Here is a 26097-nt window from a genome sequence, read left to right as displayed (position 1 = left end):
AGGGGAAGGCTGGAGACTATGACAAATGAGGGAGATGGGGAAGGGAAAGCAGGTGATAGGAGAGAGAGGAAAGGAGAAAAAATTGTAAGCAAGGATAGCCACTACCAAGAGCCAGCAGCGTCCTGTTGCACACCATTCTAATGGTCCGAGGCAGATACAGGAGGAGCAAAAGTGCAGCAGAGAGCAGCAGCAGAGTGGTCAGCCTTAGGCAGCAAGCAGGTACAGCAACAGAGCAGGCCCAGGAGAGTCCATCAGCAGGCAGGCATCACATCCTGAGGCATCTGATGTCAGACATAACATTCTTGGTTGTAGGTCCCTTTTTTATCTTTCTTCATCTGTCCACATGGCATTCCTGAGCACTCTGATAAGAGTCATGTGCAGGCATTCCTGGGCTCTTAAGTAAGAGTCATGTGCAGCACCCCTGAGATGGCTATCTCACCAGAGATGAGCTCACACAAAGGACTGCTTCCCACACATTAAGTTTGCACTTCTCTCTCTATGTTTCTCTTGGTCTGCAAATCTTCAGACAAAAGATTTTGTCAGCTTTGACCAGGACTTGCTTGGACTTGTCCATCTGTGTGTGTTCCTCAACAAGCTTTGGGACAAAGGTGAAAAAAAAGAGTAATCTCTTAAAGACCTTGAGGTGTCCTTGCCTATAGCAGGAAAGTTGGAATTAGATGTCTCCCAACCCAAACCGTTCTATGATTCTATGGTTATATGATAACATAGATACAGATAATTCAGAATATAGTGGAAAACAGGTTTATTACTATAGGGAAGAAAATTAAAGTGCATGTTCAACCACATGTAACGCTAAGGTTAATAATTTATGTTTGCTCCGTGGGACGGTTGCAGCAAGATGTGATTAATTAATGTTTATAAAACACTTTACAATTCTTGGGTTGCCAGATCCAAAGTGTGTATACATCCATGTGATGACAAGAGTACTCTAATTTACTACTGCTTTTTATTGTGTATGAGCTCAAGAAATGTCCAATATCCTAATCTTAAATTGTGAGTGTTAGTGCATCATCCAATATTGGCATCTTTACATTTGATTCCATCACAGTTAGGAGAGCACCAAAAAAATAAATGTAATTCCATAAAGCTGAAATGACCCATACTAACACTGCAGTTCCAAACCATGACAAATTACTTCCTATTTTATGTTATCTAGGATCAGCAGTCAGGAATGTTTGTTAGCTTAATTTGTATTCATTTCTGTTTTTCCTTTTTATTTCTGTTTTTCCTTTTTATTTCTGTTTTCCCTTGCTTCCTTCCTTCCTTCCTTCCTTCCTTCCTTCCTTCCTTCCTTCCTTCCTTCCTTCCTTCCTTCCTTCCTTCCTTCCTTCCTTCCTTCCTTCCTTCCTTCCTTCCTTCCTTCATTCCTCCCTTTCTTAAAGGTGCTGTTTTGTTGTTGTTTCCTATTTGTTTGCTTGTTGTATTTTGCTTTATATATCATAGACTAAAAAAGGAGCTTAATTCCACAAGACCATTAATTAACATGTATTTTTTTTCTTTTATTAGTTAATGAGATTCTTAATGCTTTCCTCTTCCTTGAAAGAAAAAACATCTGAATATCTTAGATAATGAAAATACTAATCAATCCTTTTACTGGCTAGATTTCTGAAGAATAACAAGGCTTGAGTGATACATCTCTGCACGAATGCACACATCTATATGGTTATTGGTCTACCTGCTGTTGTCTTAACTTATACATCAATTTGTCCATTTTTAACAATATTTGACAAAATATCTAGCACCTAGGTACACTAACTTCTGAGAAGATATATGAGAAGAGGAAAACAAGGAGAAAAGAACCTACCAACAATCTAAATGAAATTCAGACTAGAATATCAGCTTTATTCCTTGTAGACTCCAGAAACTCCACAAAAGGAACAGTCCTGAAAATGTCCATATATGAGAATTTTAAAAATTCTTTTGCTTGTTTTCTCTCATAAAGATAGTAAGTAACTATTTATTAAAGTAAAATAATTCAAGAAATTAAAATTACTTATTCTTCTTCAGAGATAATATTTTTTCCTTGGCTTTGTAAGTTGAAGTAGTTTTGTTTCCTTAGAAGAGAAGACATTCATTTCAGTGTGAGAAAATGTAGATACTGATGGGAAAAGAATCCAAGTCACAAAGGATCTAGCAAAAAGGAATTTCAGGAGAATTCTGTACTAATAAATTGCTTGACTGGAACAGACGAAAGTGCTAGCTGCAATAGGCTAAATTTATGCTCAAAAATATTCAGTCAAATTAGCTGCATAGAATATCATGTTCCAGTTCCTGTGAATACCAGATAAATTAAATTTGCCATTACAGTGAAAGACAAAGTATATAAAATACTTCAAACTCAATCTAACATTTATCTTTATATCAATTTGGTTGCTTTTGTCTGTTTTTTTATAAGCGTTAATGAAAGGAAAAAAAAAAAAACAAAAACAGCAAATGAGTGGAAAACATATGCAAAGAGGTATTAGGAGTTCATGAAACTCCTGCACTCCTGCAACTACCAAAGTTCTTCATGGAAACTGCAACTCTGTTTCCTTCTTCTCTTTGAAGTCTGCATTTGATGGCAGAATCAAAACAAAACAAAACAAAAATCTCTTCAACATAGAGAAAAGTAGACTGAGAAGGGATCTTGTAAATGTTTGTAAATATCTAAAGTGAAGTGGGAGAGAAATGGATGAGGCCATGGTCTTGGTGGTGCATAGAGACAAGACAAGCAGCAGTGGCTGTGAATATAGCAGCAGTGAGTGATTATATACTCAATGTGAATGGAGCTTGACAGCCCACATAAAAAAAAAATCCACGTGAATCAGGGATCTTGGCACTTCCTCCTCAATCTAGTGAATCCAATGTTGGGAATGTGCTATGAGTGCTTCTAGTAACGCTGTTACAATCACCAGGTAATAATAGCTGAAAGTATTCCCTAGGGTGGTATAAAGTGAGATAGGATTGAGCAGAGCTAATATTTGATTCAGCTTTATTATGTGATGCCTTAGACACAGATCCCTTGCTGGCATTTAATCAAAGATATTGAACACTTTGGAACCAACAAAATGAAGCCAAAATTTGAGAATTCTAAGAGATCTGATTCCTTATAATTATTTCTATTACCGTTGAAAAGAACAAAATATGTAGCAGGATGTTTTTAGTTTATAAAACCATAGTCTACTTGAGTAAGGTGAAGAAAAAATAGAATGTTTTGCTATAACAAATTGTACTCATGCTCAGAATTTTCAAATTGATGCCAATTTTCTACAGTAATGTATCAGACGATTCCAAGAACTGCTGCATGGAATGAAATTATAAAACCATTTAGAAAAGATTTATTGCATCGCTGGTGGTTTAACTTGTATGCCTTAAGATCACTAGTGGTTTGCCTTCTTGTTCTTGGATCTGACAATGCGTGAGAGCAGATTTAACAGTGAATACTAAACAACTTAGGATTCTAAACCACATAGGTCATTTGCGAAAGGCTGCTTTCCACATTTAAAAATAAATTCATAAAAAGGAAACAAGCTCAATTCTTCTCAAAATTTCTTTGTGTGTTCTCACATGTGAGTGTTTGCCATGACAGAAGGTGCACAGAGAGACAGAGATGCACAGATGAACATCACAAAATAAATAAATAAATAAATAAAATCCTTAAAAAGTCACTAAGACAGCTTATATATTCATCTCTTTTCACTCCCCAGACAAATACAAACAATAATGACCACATTAAAAAGCTAAGGAAATAATGATGTCAGGATAAAAATGAAATCCTATAGTTTGTGCTCAATATTGACTCAAGTTTTACTCAGAAAAGGAAAAATAACAAGAAAAACTCAATGACAGAACTTCTCCAGTTTCCACCTTCAGAATGTGTAAATTTAAAACAGGTGAACTTAATTTAAAAATTGTAGGCTGAAGTACAGAAAATGAGGTGAATTTTCTATGTAGCAGCCATTGCACACCTGACCTGTCCAGGCACAAAATTGTACATGATATCTCTGTACAGACACAGCTAAAGATGGCTATCTCACATTACAGAGGGATGAGAAGTCTGTCCAACTGTGAATCTTCCTCTCTTCATGTATTTCTTTAATATCTACCCTATTTTCTCACAGAAAAGAAGAACAAGCAAATATTTCAAGTGTCTCAAAGCTATCTTATGCTTCATCCTCTGTCTGTTTGTGGCCAATTTCTGCTTCTTCAAAATACCAGTCAAAGAAGAACACTATGAAGTATGGTTGCATAAAGCACAAGCTTTGATTCCCTCCATAGCGATGTCAGTGGCAAACCGCCTATTTAGCTTATTGAAAACAGAGTTAAACCACTTATTATACCCATTTTTATGGGAACACAAAATATTTATCCAACATAATCTACTAGCAAGTGCTTGGTTTAGCATGTTGGCTGAGCTGCAAGAAGTATACTAATGAAATTATTGTTATTTGGGAAACAACCCACTCTCTGGAAGCTTGCCTGGATGTTTTGATCTGAATCCAACAGAACTTGGATTTTATTTTTCATTTTTTTTAAATCTGAAACTCAGATGTTAACTATGTTAACTACGTTAAATATGTTAACTAAGAATATCTTCATAAAAACCTGCTGCTATGCTAAGATATCCTAGGCTGTGCAAGAATTTTTATTTCCAAGTCTGTAGGGAAAGCAACCAGTTTTGGCCCTCTTACCTTAAATTATCACAGTAATAAAAATCCCAGTTTCTCAGCTGAGATTTGAAGCGCAGCTTCTGTGCCCAGCAAGATTTAAGCTTTTGTATTACGATGTTTTTGTCTCACAATATATTTAGAATATCACAAAAGACAGGATCACCTTGGCAGCATTATTTCTACTGTTCCATGGAGATAATAGTTTTATATGTGTAACTGCATGTACTGGTCATTCTTTTAATTGCAGTATGGATCTTATAAAAATGTAACACATTTATGTAACAAGAAGCAGCATACTTAGGAGAAACTCCTAATCTTCATCAGCAGATCTACTTGCTTGCACTGTTTTGTTAGGAGGATGCTCATCTAGAAAATGCATTTGAATCTTTTAATGTGATAGAAATAAAGTGCTCCAAAGCAAGACATGAAAAAGGAGGATAGCAGGAAATTTAAGAGATACCTAAATTCATGCTCCAAAATCACTACTCAACTCCTTCACTGCTTAATAGCTCCAAGCCAGCTATGTCTTAAGAACTTTCTTTATTGTCTTGACATATGCCCAGACTTCAAAGATTCCAGAAGTCTGAGGCCTTTTCAAATACCAATTTCCCTCTACAATGTAGTACTGCTTCCAGAGAAGAAGTGGTAAAGAACAAAGTTCTGCCCAGCGGGCTGCATGAAGAAGGAAGCACAAGCTTCTCAAACTGCATGCAGCTAGCTGACTTGATTGAAGATTATACTTTTACCTAATTAACAATTGCACTAATTGCTATACATAGGGTACTCTGAAATTAATTCTGCCTATTTATTTCCAAGGAAATTATAATACATACAAATAGCATAATAACACTATTTGCCAGGGTAAATTCACAGATAATAAACACTATATTTCAATATTGTTACCACCATAAGCTATGTATTTTCTTGTGCAATGAACAAGAGCCTGAATGCCATGCTTGTAAAAAACTTCATGGCCACCCAGAACTTTACTTGTCTTTCACATTGTTATTGCCACTTCTGAAACACACTACCTATCACCTCACAGTCTTGACATCCATTGTTTGGAGCCCATAAATTTTCAACAAGTGTCTATGTAATTCAGTGGGTGAAATTTATTCATCATGGAGAAATTCAACAGTATATCTTTGATCCATACTCACTCCATGTCAGACATCATTTTGTCAGACTTCCTCTCTGCTGCCGTCTATCACACAGCAACAAAATGTAGTGGAATATTGAAGGGAATGTTGCACTTCCACTGCCATGCTACCAAAATCTGTCTCTGACATTGCAGGTGAAAATAATAAAATAAGAGGCATTATTTTCAGGGCATTCCTTATAGTATTAATAATTGATGATCTTCATTTACTACTCTGGTCTGTTTTTCCCAGTACTTTAGAAAAATAAATGCTTCTAGGTGCATAATACAGAGGAAGACATCATCTGAGTACAATTGCTCAACTCAGAGTTTTAAGTAGGCCACTAAATCGTGAAATAAGCAGGATCTCATGCACTCCCCTGGAACACTGTTTTCTGCTGACTAGCTCAATTATTTATCATCACTAGCCATTAAATCCCACTGTTTGTCTCTCAGCACTGTATATAGTTAGACTAAAAAAAAAAAAAAAAAGAAATTCTCTTTGGAAACCTGATTTAGGACACTGGGAGTAAAATCTTCAAAAATGAGACCTGGTTTGTTCTTTGGTTTCTGTTTATAGGTTCTGAGCACAGGTCTGCCGAGAGGTGTGCATAGATTTTCTAAGCTACGTACCTTTGACCTGTCAGGACTTCTAGAAATTGTATGCATAGTCTTTCAAAACTTTGTTTTTTTTGAGTGAGGATGTACGAAGTATTGTGGAAAGTAAACAGAAATAAAGAACTGAAGCACATACTCTGTGAACATTTTTGGGGGGGAGGGAGGGGAGGGAGGAGGCGGAGGCTGATAGTAAGATATTTCCTAAAATTATATCAAGTCTAGTTTTAAGTTTTAAAAGTTTAATCCCAAACTCTTTTTTTTTTTTTTTTTTTTTGGTAATGCATGTTCTTATATACTTTAATACTACAGATACATTCAATTAAAGAAGAACTAAAGCAATGTGTTGTTTGAAAAGGACAAAACCACACAAAATATCATCTGCTGTAAAAAGGTGTCTCCTACAGACAATTTCAAGCAAAAATGGAGAAAATTTATGTGGATATACTCTTTTTCATAACATTGAACAAAAGATCTTTTGCTCTTTGAGGCAACATGATGAGACAGGGGAGACAAATTCTGACCAGCTGCAGAAATGCCTTTCTACAATAGTAGGAAGTCACATGATTTTTATGTTCTTCTTACTGTAGTTAACTCCAGCCATCCCATTAAAGGTGTTTTTTTTTTTTTTTTCCAAGTATCTAGGTAACTTGAAAGCCCCCAGTAAATAGCAAAAGACTTTGAACAAGTTCTCTGTAATGACATACACATTCTGGACAACTCCAGCATTATGATTTCTTTTTGCCTTTAATGCATGAAGCTGAAAAAGCACCTAGTGCAATGGAAGAGCATTATAAATGCAATTAGTTATATCCCAAACTTGATAGCTGAAGGATGCTGGATAATAATAGTGATGATATTCTCCTGGACAAGGGCATAGAACCTAAAATATAACAGATCAAAAATAGAAAAAGATATTCAGAAGTAAGCTTTCCACCCTATAATTGTATATTAAGAAGGCCAATGGCATCCTGTCTAGTGTCAGAAATAATGTTGCCAGAAGAAACAGGGGAGAAATTGTCCCGCTGTACTCAGCAAGACATTGAGGCCCTGGAGCGTGTTCAAAGAAGGGCAAAAAAGCTGGTGAAGGGTCTGGAGCACAGGCCTTATGAGGAGCAGCTGAAGGAACTGGGATTGTTCAGCCTGGAGAAGAGGAGGCTCAGGGGAGACCTTATTGCTCTCTATAACTACCTGAAGGGAGCTCGTAGTGAGCTTGGGGTTGGCCTCTTCTCTTGTGTATTTGGTGATAGGACTAGAGGGAATGGTTTCAAACTGCGCCAGGGGTGATTCAGGCTGGATGCTAAGAAATACTACTTTTCTGAAAGAGTGGTCAGGCACTGGAATGAACTGCCCAGGAAGTTGGTGGAGTCATCGAGGTGTTCAAGGAACATTTGGATTTTGTGTTAAGGGATATTGTTTAGTGAGAGGTATTGGTGATCAGTGGATGGTTGGACTGGATAATCCTGTGGGTCCTTTCCAACCTTGGTGATTCTATGATTCTGTGATTCCGTGATTCTATGATTCTGTGATTCCATGATTCTATGATTTTAAGCTAAATTGAAAATAACTTTAATTAAAAGAGATAATGGTTTGTAAATAAATAAATAAATAACTTGTGATTACTTCATTTTCTTTAATGTTTAAACACTTTTGACAAGCACAGAATTAGTTGGGACCTGAGGCTGCAATTATAAGTCAGTTGAAGGCAATCAACTTAAAAATTCTGCAACCCTACCCTCCTCCATGTGCTGCTGGATTTTGAGTATAAAACTGGCAGAAAATTTGTCATTTCACTGCTGTTGTTTTGCTACTTGACATTTCTGCTCCACAGGCTTAGCTAACATGGACTAGTTCATGAACAGGGTCATTCAGGATTTGTTCTGGAACAAAACAAAAGGCAATGTTATTGCTTTAAGCCTACCATATTATACAGGAACATGGGGAATGTCACTGCTGCAAAAGAAAAAAGACTGCCCAAAGTCCTTATTAAGATGACAACTGAACCCATTTCTATTTCCAATTAACTGCCAATCATGTTAAAACAATAATATAAGGAAAGGAAAAGATATATATATATTAAAAACTTGTATATATTTTTTATGATTTCCAAAAAAACACCCTTTGAAGGAATGAGAAAACAATTCTTGAACCAGATAAAGTAAAACATGAAAAGCATGCTTTTAACAACAACAACAAAATAATAATAATAATTAAAAATTTTCTGCCAAGAATTTATAGATTTATGGTTCCTGTTTTAACTTAATACATAAGTAGCCAGACATGTATACATGATTTGCAGAAATTATTTCTAGTCTCAAATCCACATACTTTTTATGGCTGAAATGATGCACTTTGGGGCTATGTTTAAATTGAGGAAAAGACTCACTGAAGATGACATAGCCAAGGGTGACACCCAGGAAACTGATTTACTGCTCTTAATCATAATTTTAAAATCTATTTTCTACAAAGAGTTCCCTAACTGAAATAGCTTTTAAATCATCAAGAGTTGATTAAATTGGTATATTCTAGTTTAGTTCTTGTTTTGTCAAAGAATTCTAGAATTAAATAATAAAAAAATAAAAAGTTGTTGCTGTATTATGATATATAAGTTGTGCATGTACTTATGACATTTTCTACTGGATGGGATGCAAACTGATGGAGAATAACATAGAGAACCTGTATCAGAATAACTTGTGATGGTTGTTATTTCTCTAAGAAAAGGAATACTTGAATTTCTTGTCAATTTTTAGCTGACTTGATACAGTTCTAGAGAATACCTATCAGAGATCTAATCATATTCTTCGCCCATGCCAAAAAACAAACAAATAAACAACATGGATTCCTATTCCTTTCTACATATAATTTTATAAAGCGTATAGCATTTTATTTATATAAAAATTATTTATTTTACTTATATAGATAATATACTCCTTTAAAATCTACTTTTTTGCCTTCTTATTATTTAATAGCAATGCTGCAAGTCCCTGTAGATATGTGGAATGTGGAGAAAGAAATGATCTATTAAGCTCAGATGGTTCTTAGTAGGACGTGACATAATGCTTTATATTGCCTAAATATAGGTGACCTGAATTTAAAGGCTTTACCCATACCCTTGGATGTCATGTCTGGTTGGAAATTAGTTGAATATTGAACCTCTATTTACTCCTGATTTTTTACTATCACTATAGATTAATGGATATACCTGAAGTCTTCCCAGAAAACTCCTCCTGGGACACTTTTATTATATAGATTGGAAAGTGCCAATATTCTGTTCATCTTTACCATAAATTATTACAAGATAAAGTTGACACAAACATATATTTAATACCTCTTTTACTTAAAAACAGGCATATAAAAATTATGCATTTAATTTGAGCTACTTTTTCTGGCTTTCTCTATTGTAAGTGTACAGTAGCTTGTATCCTTTGGAAAATAATAACTGAGAGATACTAAGTGAGGCAGACAGAAAATATATGCTGTGATAATTAGCAGTAATTATGTCAATAATATGATCTCTTTTTTCTCTTCCCCTTTTCCCCCTTCCTTCTTTTAGTTCAGGTAGTGGCTGTAAGACAGGTGGAGACAGGTGAAATTCTGGGATTGAAAACACTGCGTTCATTTGTCTACATGAGTTTCTCTAATATTATTTAGTATGTAAGAGAGAACATATAAAAACAATTATACTTTCAAAAAGGAATGGGGGGGGGGGAATGAAAGAAAAAAAAAACCTTTTATATAACTTTTTGACATTTGTTTTTTGACATATGTTTTATATAACATTTTGACATTTTTAATGCAGGAAAAATGCTGTCAAGAAGGGTTATCATTTCCTTGATGTTTGATGAACACACCTAATAGATGGTTGGGGAAACACATATGCTTTTAGATGCCTTTCTAGAGGAATGGTGTTCTCGTTCTTCCTCACAGCTCCCCAAGCGAGAAAAAATCAGCCACAGCCAAAGCATCAGGTTAGTAACCTGCCTCCTATGATCGATAGATGGAAATGAGCAATTCCTCCTGCATGCTATAGCTGACCTCTATCCACTATGTGACCATGTATCTGACAGCAAGTTTGTAAGGCAGAGCCTGAGAGTTTGGTCTTCAGCAGTAACACAGTTCTGCTGGTGAACAATATGGCAGCAAAAGGGGACCTGGAGTTTCAGTTGACATAAGGGGTCTGGAAGGTGTTGCCATGTAAGGACAGTTTGCTTCAACAAACACACTTCAACACAGATATAATTCATATAACCATGAGGAAAAACTTCTTTGTGGTGAGAGTAACCACTCTAGTGCCAAGAACAGTTGTGGAGTCTCTTTCTATGGAGATTCTCAAGATATGCCTGGACACTTTCCTGTGTATCCTACTCTAGGGAACCTATCTTAGCTGGGTGTCATGGTTTTATGTTTTTTTGTTTTTGGTTCTCAGTATTCGGCATCAAAACATCATGTAGTGTACTGGGAGTTAAAGTGTTAATGCTCCAATTCCAGGCACCTATCCCTATACATTACAGAAGTCATGGGATCTGGCCCTTCCGGGTGGGGCGGTCTCTTACTGCCTGGCAGTGGGTGCTGGAGGGTGCTTTCCTGGCTGTTCCAAGCTTTTCAGGTTTGAATCGGTCTCGGGAACTCTCTCTCTCCTATTTTATTTGATTTATTAGTCTCAATTTCAATCAGATTGTATTATATTGTGTTATCTTGCATTTCGATATCATAGTTAGTAAAATAAGATTTCCTCAATAGATTGTTGCCGCTGTTTTTGTTTTCTTCCCTTCCTTCCCATTTTGTGGGCTGGGGAGGGGAGGGCAGGGGCCTACTACTCTCTGTCACGGGTGTAAATTGATCTCGTTAACTCCGTGACACTAGAGGACTAGATGTCCTCTAGAAGTCCATTCCAACCTCTATGATTCAGTGATTCTAAGAAATTATTGACATTAATATAATTCCATTTTAAACTGAGGATATTTAACAGTGGTCTTCAGACCTTTCTTGACTCACAAAATCTGCCACAATTTGGTCAGTCTGCAAACCATTTGGATCTCATTATCCATTAAGTGAGGGCCATTTTGTGTCACAGTATGTCTTTTCTTCTCTTATCTCTTTGAATTACTGTGATTCTTGATAATGATTTTCATCACTGTGGCAAGTGGATTGAAAAGTCTCTGCCAGGTGAAAGAGCTGATATGGTACTGACTGTTCTCAAATTTCTCAGCGCTCCCTGGAGGTTCATCCCAGTTCAGAAATTTTATCACAGCAATATTTTACAGCTTCTATAACTTAAGTCTTTCTGAAGTTTATTGTTGGCAAATATAGCATATTCTCCCAGGCTTTGTGGTTTCATCTATTTTTCTTCTCTTCTTTTATCCACATCATGATAATCAACTCCACATGGGTCAAAGAACTCTTCAAAGTACTCCTTTGAACTTCTACCTCCTTAAAGATATCCCTGCTGTATTCTCTGATAACTTGGATCTTATCCAGTTTTGCTAGATAAAGACTAGGAATATTTGGTGAGCACCTTATTAGCTAAACAGGAGAGCAGATACAGGTTCCTACCTACATTTTTCATTAACATCTGGTCTGCATGCACTGGCTGCAAACGGGTATCTGCTCTCCCAGATGAAACCACATATTTGAAGCACCATTTTAAATCTTCAGCAGGGAACTATCATTTCATCATTTATGTTAGTTACAAGGCATATAAATGAGGTTTCTTGCGACTATCCTTCCAAAACACAGATCATCTTTTTTTCCCCGAATGTTCAGATGAAAGCAGCTGTTTTCAGTCTCTCAAGCATGCATAGTACAAGGAGCCAGCAGAAACCAGAGAGATTTGTTGTCTCAAGTATTGAAAGAAGGAGCAACTTATTGCACAGGTGCCTGTAGTAAACTTTTCATTAGAAAGCTTAGGCATATTCCACTGAAGAAAATCCATACTCCCCATAGACTTTGTGAAGTATTGACTCTTTCTGATTTATTGACTTTGTTGTGTACTTTTTTTTTTTTTTTAATTTTATTAAACTGTGTTTCCCAACTGTCTTACATTTCAAGAAATGAAATTAGATTAGTAATTTCTTTAACCTCTCCCTTTCATTTGCTAGGCCAACAAAGCTGCAACATCAGTTTCTATTATTCTTAATACTAGCCATCTCCTCTTAATATACTTTTCAAAATTCTATGATGTGCACTTGAATCGGGCATCTTGAGCTTTTGCTCTATGTTTTTGTCATCGTATCTGCTGTTCCCTTCCTAGACGGCATTAAGATTCACCTGGAGTAGAGAATGTTGTGAGACCTTCCCAGTTCTCTAGATTTTCATATGTTTACTCACATTGAGTTTTCCCCTATCTCCTGCCTGTTTTTTCCCATCATTAATACTCTGTTTATTTCATCTTCTGTGAATTGTTTTGTACTCTGGGTTATGGCTCTTAAAAGCTTTCAAGGACATAAACCTCGTCTTCTTCTGTGTTGTTGAAATATATTCATCATCATGAGAGAATGTGTAACTCTCTGCAAGAGTTTGTTGTGAATCAATTGTAAGGTTTTTTTTTTGTTTGTTTGTTTGTTTTTTTCTATTGTCTTCGGAAATGCTGCCCACTTAGAGTGATTGAGTACCTTAAGTGTCCAAGTTAACTCATTCAGTGACCTACATAAAGAGGCAGTTGTGATTATTCAGCAGTGTCTAGCAATGGAGGGAAACTTAGTTTGCGGAAACTTAGTTTGCAGAAACTGTCAACTTCCTACTCAGTAAGCTGTGTGGCTTTGAAAAAGTTCATCTTGAAAAATATTAGTATGAACACTGAAAATATGGAAAGTTTATATAAGGGGAAAAAGATACAGTATCTTCAGTATGTTAGAAGCACCGCTGACCATCTTTTACATTGCTTTGAGTAATCCAACACAGCAACTGAAATTAATGTGAAAAGCAGTGAATTTATCTGAATGGAGCTGAAAATGGAGAGGTCAGCCCTCAGGATTTTCTGTTGCTGAGAAACTAATAGAAGAAACTGACCAGAAGTCTTTGACAGGGCAGGATACTAGAGGGGACTGGATAAAGACAAAAGCATCATTAAAAATATATATATGTATCTTTAATCTACTACCTCTGTTCCAGCTTATTCTTTCCAGAACAAAGAATTGCAATTTATCTTGCTTGTAGAGTATAGCAAAAGCAGGGAAATAGTAAACTTTTTTTCTACCAAATTTCTTAAATGTGAAATAGATGTCTTCCTCTTCTATTAATAAAATGTAAGGGTAAAATGATACTGTTTTCTTTTACTCATGTACACACATACACACACACACAAATAAAAAATAAAAAAAAAAGGAGAGAGGAAAAGTGAGAGCAATATATGTATATTTACCCTCCAAATATTATTCTTTACTTGGAATTCTGCTCAATCTACAACCATTTAAAATAATGATCCTTTTGGTCTTGGTCTTATAGTTGTTAAAGCAATTGTAAAGATAAAAGCTTTGTAAAAAAATGTGATTCATGACAAAGTATAAGAATGGAAAATCTCATTGTCACATTAATTATCTATTGACAGAAGATATACAGTAGGTGATGCAATGGCTTTGGATGTTCTTGTCTTTATTACCTCTTGGGGGAAAAGTTCAGATCATGAAATGAGTTTGGTGCTCTTCAGTGGACATTTGTCCTCATCATAAAATAACCTCATAATTCAGTGCGATGTAACAAAATTGGAGAGCTCAAATTGAGGAGGCTTAGAAACAGGAGCATCAGGGAGCAATAAATCAGGCTAGAGGTGCAGGACAATGCCACTTGGGGTGACTTTCACAGCATCTATAAGACAATGCCATCCCCATTACAAATCATTTTGCCAGTCAGACATCCTAAGGAGGAGCACAGACTTGAAGATCAGACCAGAAATAGTGCTAAAAAACGGTATCAGAATTGGTCTAAGACACTACTCTGTCCAATGTCATTTTTAGAGAACAGAGATTTTAATTCTATATAAAAGTCATATTCTGTAATTTGATTTTCTATTTACTTATTTTTAGGGATTTTTCAGAGGTGTAAACAAATAGCAATGTATATGATATCACCTATGTACATAAGATATCCTGAGGGGTATGTTTAAATATGTCTGCCACTGTAGGTGTTATATTGTAAGAATTATGTTAACATAGGTGTCTACTGTAGACATTTGTCTTTCCATTGCTCATAAAAATTCAAGGAAATTCTCGTATGCTCCTACAGCTAACTAAACTGAGTTTAATATGAAATTAAACTGCTGCTTTTCAGACATTAGATGTTAAAATGTCATCGTCTCAGTGTTATCTTCTGAGATGGTAGGTATCTGCAGTAGGTATCTTCGCTATCTCTACAGAGCCAAGGAGGCCCACATGCAGCTATTTTGCTTATCACAAATGTCACTGTCTGGCCCACAGAGAGCATTACGTTCAATCAGGGAGAAGACGTTGACATAGTTCTAGAATGTAAATCATCATTGTGAGACACTAAACTCTGCTGAGGGCCATCGTTCACTTGTTTTCCTGTCATTTGTCATGATACAGGGAGGAATCAAATGTCAAAGAAGGAATCAGAATGGAGACGTGTAGAAATATTAATTACGTAGTGGACAGAAGAAGAGAATTGCTTTTTGTTCTAGTTACATGTTCTTATAAATAAGACTTAAAATATTCTTTGTCTTTTTGGTGTAAAAAGTTATTTTAAATAATTTGTAAAGACATTTTACTATTAATATAAGGAGTTGGTGATGTGAGGAAATATAGAATGTAACTCCATTTAAGTCCTAAGACCTATACATAGAACATATGAAAAAAGAAACTTAAAGTATTGAAGTAGTCCACCTTGACTTAAAGCCTTCTTCAGAAGTAATTACTCCAAAATGAGATACAGCATGTGTTATGCCAGAATTGAGAAAAAAAAAAAAAAAAAGTTAATTAAATAGCATATATTACGTATTTCCACGAGATGTTATGGATACATTTTCAAACTTTTTAATTTATTTTAATTTTATTATTATTTTTAATTATTATCTGTCTTTAATTATAAAGGAAGCAAGCTGAACTATCGTCCAGCTACAGCACAGTCTGAGTGGAGTAAATTATAACTGCCGCCTTCATGGGGCTGTAGGTAACATAGTAAAATAAAATAGTTTCCTTCTTCAGATTTTCCAGACATGTTTAGATGAGAGACTAATCAGAGCTATAAAAGTTTTTAGATGCAGAACAACTATTTTTTTTAACTCAGTCATCTAGACCTGCTACCTAAATACAATCTTCTGTGATGGAATGGTAATGATTAATTAGGTAAAGCAGCTGTATCCAACATCTTGTGTAGTTATGACTTATGTTAGCCTCACTGACCATAACCTCCACCAGCTTTGTTCATTTACCTGAGGTTAAGTATTCTAGATTACTGAAGAATTGGATGATGGTAAATCAGAATGATGTTCCTATTTAAAAAATAAAAGATAGTCAGGGATTTCAGAGACAACATTCAACGCTAAGCATTTACAGCACCATTCTTTACTATAGGTCAAGTGTGGACAAATTGTTAATGATGGTATTTATCATACCTGTTTCGAGCCACCAGAGAACAAGGCTTGGATGCAAGCTGAGCTTTATGGAGCAACATATAGGTGCTGTAAAGAGGCATCCATTTTAGTCAGTGATTCATGTCATGCTAACCATCCAAGCTAGACAGGACAAATCAGCAGAAGAAGATCTCTGTCACTTAATGACTAAATGCCATACTCAAGTTTTATACGAATAAAAAGGAGTGAGATTAACTCAGAATTCTCCGCCCAATACAGATTCTAATGACTGAAAATGCTCATGGAAGATGTAGCAGGAAATTCTCACAGGGTCTCATTCTTTTTGGAGTGACTAAGATACTAAGATATAAAGATATAAAATATATTTGATAATCTGGCATGTATGGGCTAGCTATGGACATACTGAGAACCTGGACATTTCATGGGCTTGGTACATCCAAAATTATGGCAGTATAAGTTATATTACTGCTCGTAATTTGAAAATATCAAAGATACTCAAACTGTAATGTTAAAATCTCAGAATGATATTTGACATGGTTTCAGAAAACAACAGCTAGTACTTTCCTAACCAGTTGCAGTGCATAGGGCAGAACCTAGCATAGTTGAGGCAGCATTTCCAACAGCAGTTTGCATCTGGGAACCTTGATGTGAAGGCTGACAGTTTACTAGTACGGAAAGATATTTTTTTCAAGCCACATGATCTTAATGATGAAAATGAGAAAAAAAGTGTGTTTAATTTATAAATTCTTTTAAAGCTTAGTCTTAAACTGTATCCATGCCTTCTTTATTCAAATCCTTTGTATTCTGAACTGACCAGAGGCAGTTTGTGCCTAAAAACACAAAGCATAGCCAGCATTGATATAGTACGTCTTTCATTAGTGTAGTTGAAACAATAACCGGTGCTAAATGTTTTTCAGGTGATTCAAAGCATCTGCCTGAGAAATGCTAGTGATCACCCCTCACAGTTTCTCAGGACAGTAATTTATATGGTCGCTTACATGTAGAATGACTGCTTCGTTTCTCCCTTTGCAATGTTCAGTACTGGAACAGTCACAGATGTTTTTTTCTTATTATTTATAGTCTCATAGCCACCTTCTGTTCACTGTAGCCTCCTGTTGTCTCTCTACCAATACTTAGCTCAGAAACACCTAGAACAAGCACATCTCTCTGTCTCTAGGAAGCTTCCCTAAGATATTTGTACTGGTACACGTAAAAATAATAATAGCAATTACAGTAATGTAAATGCAGGTTTGTGCTTTTGAAGTTAGGAAAATGAAAATTCACCTTGAATGTGTGTGTTTGTATTCCTCTAAAAAATGTCAGAGGTAGAAATATAGCCACGTGTAATCTGGCTGTACACATTGAAGTGATACTTTTGAGGGAAAATTTCTGACAAGATAAAATAAATCACTGGATTTTCTTGGATGGAATTTCAAGTAGAGAATAAAATACCAGATTTTAATGAACTGAACTTTTTAATAAAATCATAACTTTTTCATACTTAATACAGCAAAACAAATAAGCTACCCCCAGTTCCAAAATATATATATTTTTTTCTTCCAAAATATTATTAATTTGTTCAAGTGACGAAAAAGAGTCAAAGAAGAAAAATGAAAAAAAATACAAATTACTAAGGCATACTCATATTTTTTAATGATATCAATTATCAGAGAACAGAGACAAATGACATGAATACTAACAAAGCTTAATGGAATTCAGGATCTTTATTCTTCAACAAAATGTATGCATGATTTCATTGTAAAATTTATAAATAAATTCAATATGTAAAGAAATCTAGAAAAAAAAAAATCAATGAGATTATATTCTATTTCATGCCAGATTAAAAAATGTATATTTAAAAAGCTCTCCCATCTGATCAATCAAATGACTCACTTGGATTGTCAAGGAATAGTAAGTTGAGGACTGAATTCTATATTGCAGATGTTACAGTGAAACAGATCTGTGCCACTTTATGGGAGGCTCTGGGAAGTATCTGACTGGTTTGTTTGTTTGTTTGTTTATTTGCACTCCTTTGTAGGAGTGTGGTCAATTTACTATATGTCTGCAGAAACATATACCTCTGCTTGATAGTTGTGACTAGTAATAAGTAGAGGAGACAGAACTGTAGTCCTGCTGCCTTCTGGTTGTCTGATGTGGGAGTTATGCTGCGCTTGCTAATGCTTCCTGCTAAATGGAAAGAGCAGTCACGATGGGGCTCTACCAGGGTAAAATTGAGAGCCACCAGAATTCTAGACCCAGCTCATATGCACACATGGGCTGAGCACAATCTAATCCTAAAACTACAAGTGAATGAAAAGCTGAAGGTCAAATCCTGAACTCTTTCAACATTCAAAATATCCACTGAAATAGGTGTTATTAATTTCTGGGATGATGAAATGATTCATGCACACAAAGAGAAGAAGTGATAGACACATCCCTTGTTCTAGAACTGGTGGTAGATGGATCTGCACAGGCTGCTGACTTAAGTTCTAGCCAGGGACCACAGAGAAAGAAGACCATCCAGGGACCACAGAGAAAAAAAACATTATTTTCTCCACTCAGGTTTGGAGAGAAAGATTGAGAGGGTATGCTAAGTGACTTGATCTATAATACAGAGAGGCCACAGGGCGACACAAGTTGGGCCTTCAAGGTGCTACTACTTCTGCATGAGTGCTGAAGGGATGGAACTCCAGGATCTGCTCTGGAAGATGGTGTGTTAATGTTGCCTTTTTTGAACAGTTGTAGGTTGCTGAGGACAACTCCTGAGGGGCGGCTTATGAGGAATTTCCATCAAGTTGTACTTTCCTGTTTTTTCCTCAGTGAACCTTTCAGCTTTCGCCACAGACTATCCTTCCTCTTCATCTTCTTTTCTGCCATGGTCAGTGAGGACTCTTTCCTTCGAATTTCCCTTACTAGTCCATGAAATACATCATCAATATAGAAGCGAAGGGCTGCTGAAGTCTCAAAAAAGGAGCAAGAATATTCTCTGGCTAAGCTCATTCCTTCTTCAGTTGAAACCTACGCGGGGAAAAAAAAAAAAAAAAAAAAAAAAAGCAAAACAGGTCCTTAAATATCATCTAATTCAGAGACTGTGAACCAACAGGTGCTCATAATTCTATGTCTTGTCCAAAATTTTCGGTACAACTGGAATGTCACTCTTGTGGCACGTCAGCAACATGTATTTTAATGGGAATATATTCTAACACTATCACATAGGTGAGATGAATATGTGAAATGATCAGACTGAATCTATGGAAAGCCTGAACAGAGCATACTGACAATATACATATTATTTCATATGCACTCTTTTTTCCCATATATTTCCTTATTTTGTGCAGAATCCTGTAAGATTTGGTAAGCCTGGTTCCTTTATTCTATAGTCCAGACCTGATGTCCAAAAAGACTTTAGTGGAACTGTGATCCAAGAAAATCCCCTACCAGCACTCATTTAATCCTGGAAGCAACTTGACTTGAAGCTCAAAACATATCAGCTTTCACACTTTTTTTTTTTTTTTTTTTTTTTTTAATCACATACATTTCAGAGCACAATTTTAAAAATTTCAGTCCTGATAGGTCTGTAATCTTATCCTGTAATTGAGCTCATGCCTGTGATGTACAAAGATCTAAAATCCATTTTGATTTTAGATTGTCTTTCCTAAATGGCTTCATATACTCACTGTTCTCAGAGAAGATCAAGGAAATGTGTCTTTGTTTTTTGAGTAGCTGTAAGTGCAGAGTGAATTTAGGAGGAACTAAGACAGCTCTTTTTAATTCGCCTGAATTTTCAATCAGAGATTTAACTTCTGAAATTTCATTATTGACTAATTCTTGGATTATCTGCCTGCTAATTCCCAAATAAAAGTGTTCTTCATGCTAATTCTGTGGTTTAGGTAGTGTTTAAATGTTTATCACAAGGAGTAATTATTGCCTACCACTAACAATACTTTTTTCTCTTTTAGGCACTTATGTAGTAAAATGCAACAAGTCTGCAGCAGAACAAAGAATAAAATCTATTAGCTAGCTAAATTTTAGACTAGCTTAAAAACCAGTATAATGGTCTTCATTTTCAGCATTTGAAAATTAAACTATATGAATGAAAAGTACAGAATGTATTAAATTTCTAAATGAGAAATTCCAGACATTGTTTTTATTTGTATTCAGATATCATGATTCTTTCTAGTAAATTTCCAACTTTCTGGATAAAAATGAAAAACAAGTTTGAGACAGTTTTGTGAAAGGCTACATTCCTGGTTATGAAAAGTATAACTAGCTACTCTCTACCAGGACTGAACCAGCTTTATTTCTTGGTTTCTAACTTCACACACCCAAAATGCTATTTTTATTTATTATGGAAATGAACTGTTATGTTTCAAGATATAAACAAATTCCCTTATACCTGCCATGAGGAGAATGTTCTTTTATGATTGGCTTATGACACTGCCTTATTGTATTTTTTGCATGTATCTGTTAAGCAGATGGTTAGAAATAAGATTCTGGATGAAAAGTAACATCAATTCATTTCAGTCTGAAAGTAAATCTGCACCTACCACATACTTATATAACATGGCCACAGAATTTCTGCTTAGCATCTTTCTGCTGAGTCACAAAATCTGTAATATCAGTAGGATCATACCTCTATATTACAGATTTAATCTTAATTTAATTAAGAATATTTTAAGGGTAAGCAGGGATATTGTATGCCAATCTGAGTAATACTCGCTGACACAATGAAAGATTGTTATTGCTTTCCAACTGCTATAATTGCCAACCTTTAGCAAAAGGAGATGGGTAGCAATATGGTTCTTGTTTTTCTCTGGGCAGCTGTGTAAGCAAAATGTGTGATTCAATATGTCTATTGGGCCCCATTGAGAAATTGATTGTCTGGATAGAAGAATATTCTGGTCTATTTTGGCCTTTTTAATCATTTTTTCCCTTGCTATTCCTTGAGCTGAAGGAGGATTTTTATTACTATTTCTTTTTTTTTTTTTTTTTTAAGATTCTGAAATTCTGTGCAAACTGTTATGAAGAGTTGTAGTTTCAGTGAATGTTCTATGCACTCATTACCTAAAATAGAAACAACAACAACAACAACAACAACTCAGAAATATGTTAAAAGAGTAAGTAGGGTTGTAAATATAATTGGAATGAAAGTGAGACACTATGCTTATTTAAAAAAAAAAAAAAAAAAAAAAAAAAAAAAGCCTTTACCCTTTCTCCATGACTTCCTAGTCTTTGCTTATTTTATTTTTCTTTTTTTTTCTTTTTTTTTTTTCTTTTTTTTTTTTTTTTTTTTTTTTTCCCCACATCTCTCTGTTCTGGGCCAAAACATATATTTTCTTCAGCAAGTAAGGAAGAAAAATTGCAGAGAAGTCATGCAACAGTCTGTAGTGAAAGCGTATCTACTAAGAGCTGTGAAAACTGGAGGATACTCAGGAGAAAAAAAATTGCACAGAAAATCTTCTGAGCCTCCATGTGGTTAGAGGTTCACAACTTGACCAAATTTGTCAGAATTTCTATTAAAAATAGCAGACATTTTGTTTTGAACTACAAAGTATTTTGACAAACTATGGAGACAACATTAATGATATTAAGGAAAATAGTTAATTTCAAAGCATGGTATTTTTCTTAATCTTGCCCTCAGGTGCTGATTAAGTGCTTTGATGAAATGTTATGAAGTAATTCAGCCTAGCTAGGACACCTGGCACAAAATAAATAAATAAATAAATAACCAGGACATTTAATCTAAGTTTTTTAGCTCCGAGGCTGAAAATAAGCTTCTCAGAAATCTAATGCTGTCATAATTACAACTACCGCTTCCAGCACCCATAAAAATGTAGCTATAGTAATTTTACTAATCTGTTTGCTGAGGAAACTATATAGAAGGATGTATAGAGGAAAAGAACACATTCTTTCAGTTCATAACTCTGTCTAGAGGGTAGGTCTCTCTGGAATGAGAAACAAGGGATAAAGCCCTTGATGAGGTCACTGGCATCCACATAATTCCAGGGATTTTCCTTGTTCTTATCTTATTGCCATGAGAGAAACTATATAGCCGAAATCCAGCCAGATCTGCGCAGCTCAGTGACTTGTCGACAAATTGCAGCTTCTGTGGGTCTGTATCAAGAGATGATATGATCTGTCAGTGTGACACAGATGGGTCAGGCAGCGAGGTTTTACTATTGAACATATATCTGGGAAGCAGAGTTTTATATCTCATTTTCAGAGCAACATTCTCTGATTGAATCTGGTGTTGTTTCCCAGAGAATAATTCTGGTAATATTGATTCCACTTTCACTCATTCTTTTACTAGTAAACCTAAGAGAGGAAATGAAAGATTAAGATTTAAGAGTTAGTACAAGCTTACCGAATCCAAACTTCATTTAAAAGCTGTGAGTGTGGGGAAGTTGGATCATGACTCAGAAAAGATGGGCATGAAGCTCACCATGTAACTGAAGTGAAAGGTACTCCAGAAGGACAAATTCATGAAATGGGTAGTGGAGCCTCGTGGATGCTTAGGACCCCTGGGAAAACAATCTTTTCATGGCTTCTCTGTTCTAAGTATCCAGTTAGTTTCATGTAATTTTACAGAGAAGATATACCAGTCATAGCAGAATTTGATCTGTGCACACAAGACTGTAAGCTGAATTTGGGAGTTTTTTTCTCTCTGGATATCTCAGGGCTGCTTGAAAGGAGCACAGCTTCATCCAGATAGAAAGAATTTACTGGCTACAAGCAGCATTTTATAGCATTAAGATTCTGTTTGTGGCTTTTGCAAGCCTCCCTGGAAAATTACAGGTGAGATTAAATGCAACGCTGACAGATTGTGAAAGCCGTGATGGATGAGCTGCCATCTTCAAGAAAGCCAGTTCCCCACTAAGGTTCGCTCCTGTGTAACCAAAAAGAGAGCACAAGTCTGCTGGAGATGGACAGTGAGTGGGGAGGCAGTAGCAATCACTAGACTCCATATACAGAATATAATATCTGCATCTTAGAAGGAAAATGCAAATAAATCAGATGATCCACCTCTGCCCTTTAATTGTCATTATCTGGAAAATCTACCTCAGGATCAAGCAGTTTTCTATTTTTAGCTTTGCCTCTGGTCTGCCTTTAGTCAAAGCAGGAAAAGGAGCATCTTAAAGTAGACTCTTTGACAAATATATTATTATTAGCAGAATTAATAATATCATTTTTGGTGGTCTTCATGCAGGCAAAGAATACATTTCCACTTGAGCATCTATTCTCTATAATAGCATCGTCTGCTTGAGATAGTCTTTGCTGTGCTCTCTTTGTGATTAAGAGGTCCCAGTTCTCATGGAGAAACGTGCACATAGAATACAAAAGGTTACAAGGATTCTCCAAACCTTTCGTTACTGAGACTTTCATTCTGGAAGACCTTATTAAGTTTGCAACGGTAAACAGTTTCATTTTAAAACTAAAAAACTTGGTGCTGAGAAGACTCTTTTGTGGAAATATGTATTCTTGGTCATTAATCAGACAGAAGAGGGCACACATTTCTGAACACATTATTCATCCAAGTCCCACTGAGGCTAAAGAGAAGGAATTCAGTGGTTGTTGATCAAGCTCTACAAAGACAATATTTCTGACAGGCAGTAATTTATGTGAACTATAAACCAAATATAGCCTTTTGAGAACAAGGCTAAGGAAACAGCATCTTGAGCAACTTTGTTTTTACCATACCAGGTAATGAGAGGAGTAGGAAGTCACAGCGTTCTGAATAGCATCTAGGAAAGATCAATATATCTTCCTTTCATATTTAGGTGTCTTAATCATATTCAATTTCTTTGTTTTGTTTTGTTTTCTTAGAGGCCCTGTTCCAGAAAACAAGAAACTGAATGCCAGATTTTGTATCAGCATCCAGATATCATTTTGGAGACAGAAAGACAATCTGGAAGAATCCATACAAATGTTCAAATCCCTTCCCATAACTATCCATTCCATAAATATGTTAGAAAAAGAAGAATAAATGTTTGTTGGAGATATAAAGCTATGATATGCCATGGGAAAAAGGAGATGGAAAAATCAAATTCTTGCCTAAGACAAGAGTCTGCATTAAGCATATTTGCCAGGAGAAAAAAATTGTCATTCCAGAAAACAAAACAGTTAATTAAAAAACAAAACAACAACAACAAAAAAAACTTGTCTGACATGAATGATAATTTTATTGATTCCAGCTCTCATAAATGAGCTTGTGCCTAAGGCGCTCCAAAAAAACAGCTGTGAGATGTCTTCTTAATGATGAACAACGACTAGAACTACTCAATTTTCACTAGACCAAGTTCATCAATGTATCTAAGGCACCAGGAAAAAAAATAGTTAGTCCCTGGCCACCCACCACAGATGAACATCCGGGACCTGCCCTGTAATCTGAACAGGAACAAATTCTGCATTTTGATAGATGGGACAGAGTCCAGTTAAGCTTGATCTGAACATTCCTATCTTACCTGTTTCCTTTCCTAAAGACAAAAGTTTTCACTGTAAAGCATTTAATTCCTATTTTAAGAAGTTTGCAGTCCAATCCACTAACCTAAAAGCAGATCTATTGATTTTCCACAGGCAAGAAGTATATTAATATCCATGGTGGCAGAGATATTCTGGTGTCCAAGTGTGAAATGCTATTGTTAAAGTCAAAGATCAGGTACTCACATCATTAAGCACTGGCTTGGGTTTGAAAACCTGAGCAGTAATAGAGCAGAAAATTCAAAAATTCAAATCCTTCCTTCCTTCCTTCCTTCCTTCCTTCCTTCCTTCCTTCCTTCCTTCCTTCCTTCCTCCCTTCCTTCCTTCTTCCATTTCTCTCTCTTTCTCTCTTTCTTTCTTTTTTTTCCTCTTTGTGACCAAGTATTTAATATGACTATGTTTCAATTTTGAACAAATGTACAAAAAATTAGAAAGTAAAAAGAAATATATATGTTTGGTGTTAAATACTCTAATTTCAATTTCCCTCAATCCAAATACTCTTTTTTGTTTCTGAATCTTTAACTGAATTCAAGTGAATTTTGCTTAAAAATATAACTTGGAAACTTTTCCTTTTGGAAATATAAAAATAAAACATAAAATTAAACCTTACAGTTATGTTTTAACATTCATGCACTGCAGTTACCAGTTTGATTTACCAAGATTCGTCCAAAATCCACACGAGTTTCAGCTGATATAAACCAGCATTTTTCATTCAACCAAACATGTATTCTTAAGTTTTTTCCTCAGTCATTTCAGCAGGATGAACAGTAAATGAGTAACACACTGCAGAAGCGTGACAGGAGAACTAATGTCAAGGCTATTGCTCCTAAATCTATTTAGAATTCTTCAGAGATTATTAGTTGAACAAATGTAATTCCTACTTCATGGCAATGAATTCTGCGGACTTGGCTTTGCTGGTTTTCTAGATTACAAGCTTAGATGAGATAAAAGCAACTGTACCATTAATTGTAGTGGTGAAGGTGTTGAAACACATTCAGTTTGATCTCATGTATCTCCAGTTTTCATGTTTTAGTTAACCATTCTGTAATACTTTTAACTGTTTTCACATTTCAGAATTATTGGTGATCAAATGGCCAAAACAGACCTCACTGGCAGACTGTGGCTGAGGAAAGATGACACTTTGCTGTCTGAGTTTCTCTTACGGACTGAATGGCATAGAAATACCACGTATTGCATTACTAAGATAATTGATGCCCTCAGCTGTTCCCAGCTGCTCTGAAAGCACTTGCATTATAGAGGCTGAGATGTACTTTCTTTTTCACTCTTAGTTTGATCTTTGCATTTGGGAGAAAGAAAAGCACAAGCTTTAGCAGTGCAGAAAACAATAGATTGTCTGTGGTTTCTGTGTTATGACTTGGAGTTTGCTTTCAGAAGATGGAGAGTGGAGACTGTAGGAACATATTACTAATTTTGTGTACTTACACAGAAAACTTTATCATAGTCTCAAGGAAAATAGAATTTCTAGACAGAGTAGAAGACACTAATCTGTCCCAAATTATCCATTTTATGTCTGTTTAATCACTGAGCTGGAATGTGAAGTACACTCTTAATTTCCTTTCATAAACCAGGAGAATCATACTTTTATTTCATCCAAATGAAATGCAAATTGTTGAGGAGTAGGAAAGTAATCT

At 35.6% G+C, this 26097-nt stretch overlaps 1 protein-coding gene across 1 annotated transcript in view; it reads right to left on the bottom strand.

The window, feature by feature from the left end:
* Window positions 1-17498: 17498 nt before the first annotated feature.
* RIT2 (Ras like without CAAX 2) overlaps window positions 17499-26097 on the bottom strand; it is a 185078-nt gene continuing 176479 nt past the window's right edge. The window contains exon 5 of the mRNA XM_085213034.1: window positions 17499-18985. Within this exon, the coding sequence (XP_085069160.1) occupies window positions 18758-18985 (228 nt within the window). The 3' untranslated portion in view covers window positions 17499-18757. The remainder of the gene's footprint in view (window positions 18986-26097) is intronic.

The sequence above is a fragment of the Meleagris gallopavo genome, chromosome Z (genome assembly GCF_905368555.1).
Source record: "Meleagris gallopavo chromosome Z, MGAL_WU_HG_1.1, whole genome shotgun sequence".
In the NCBI taxonomy this organism is placed as follows: Eukaryota; Metazoa; Chordata; class Aves; order Galliformes; family Phasianidae; genus Meleagris; species Meleagris gallopavo.
The sequence above is the reverse complement of the archived record's forward strand: the minus strand, read 5'-3'. Positions and strand labels throughout refer to the sequence as shown.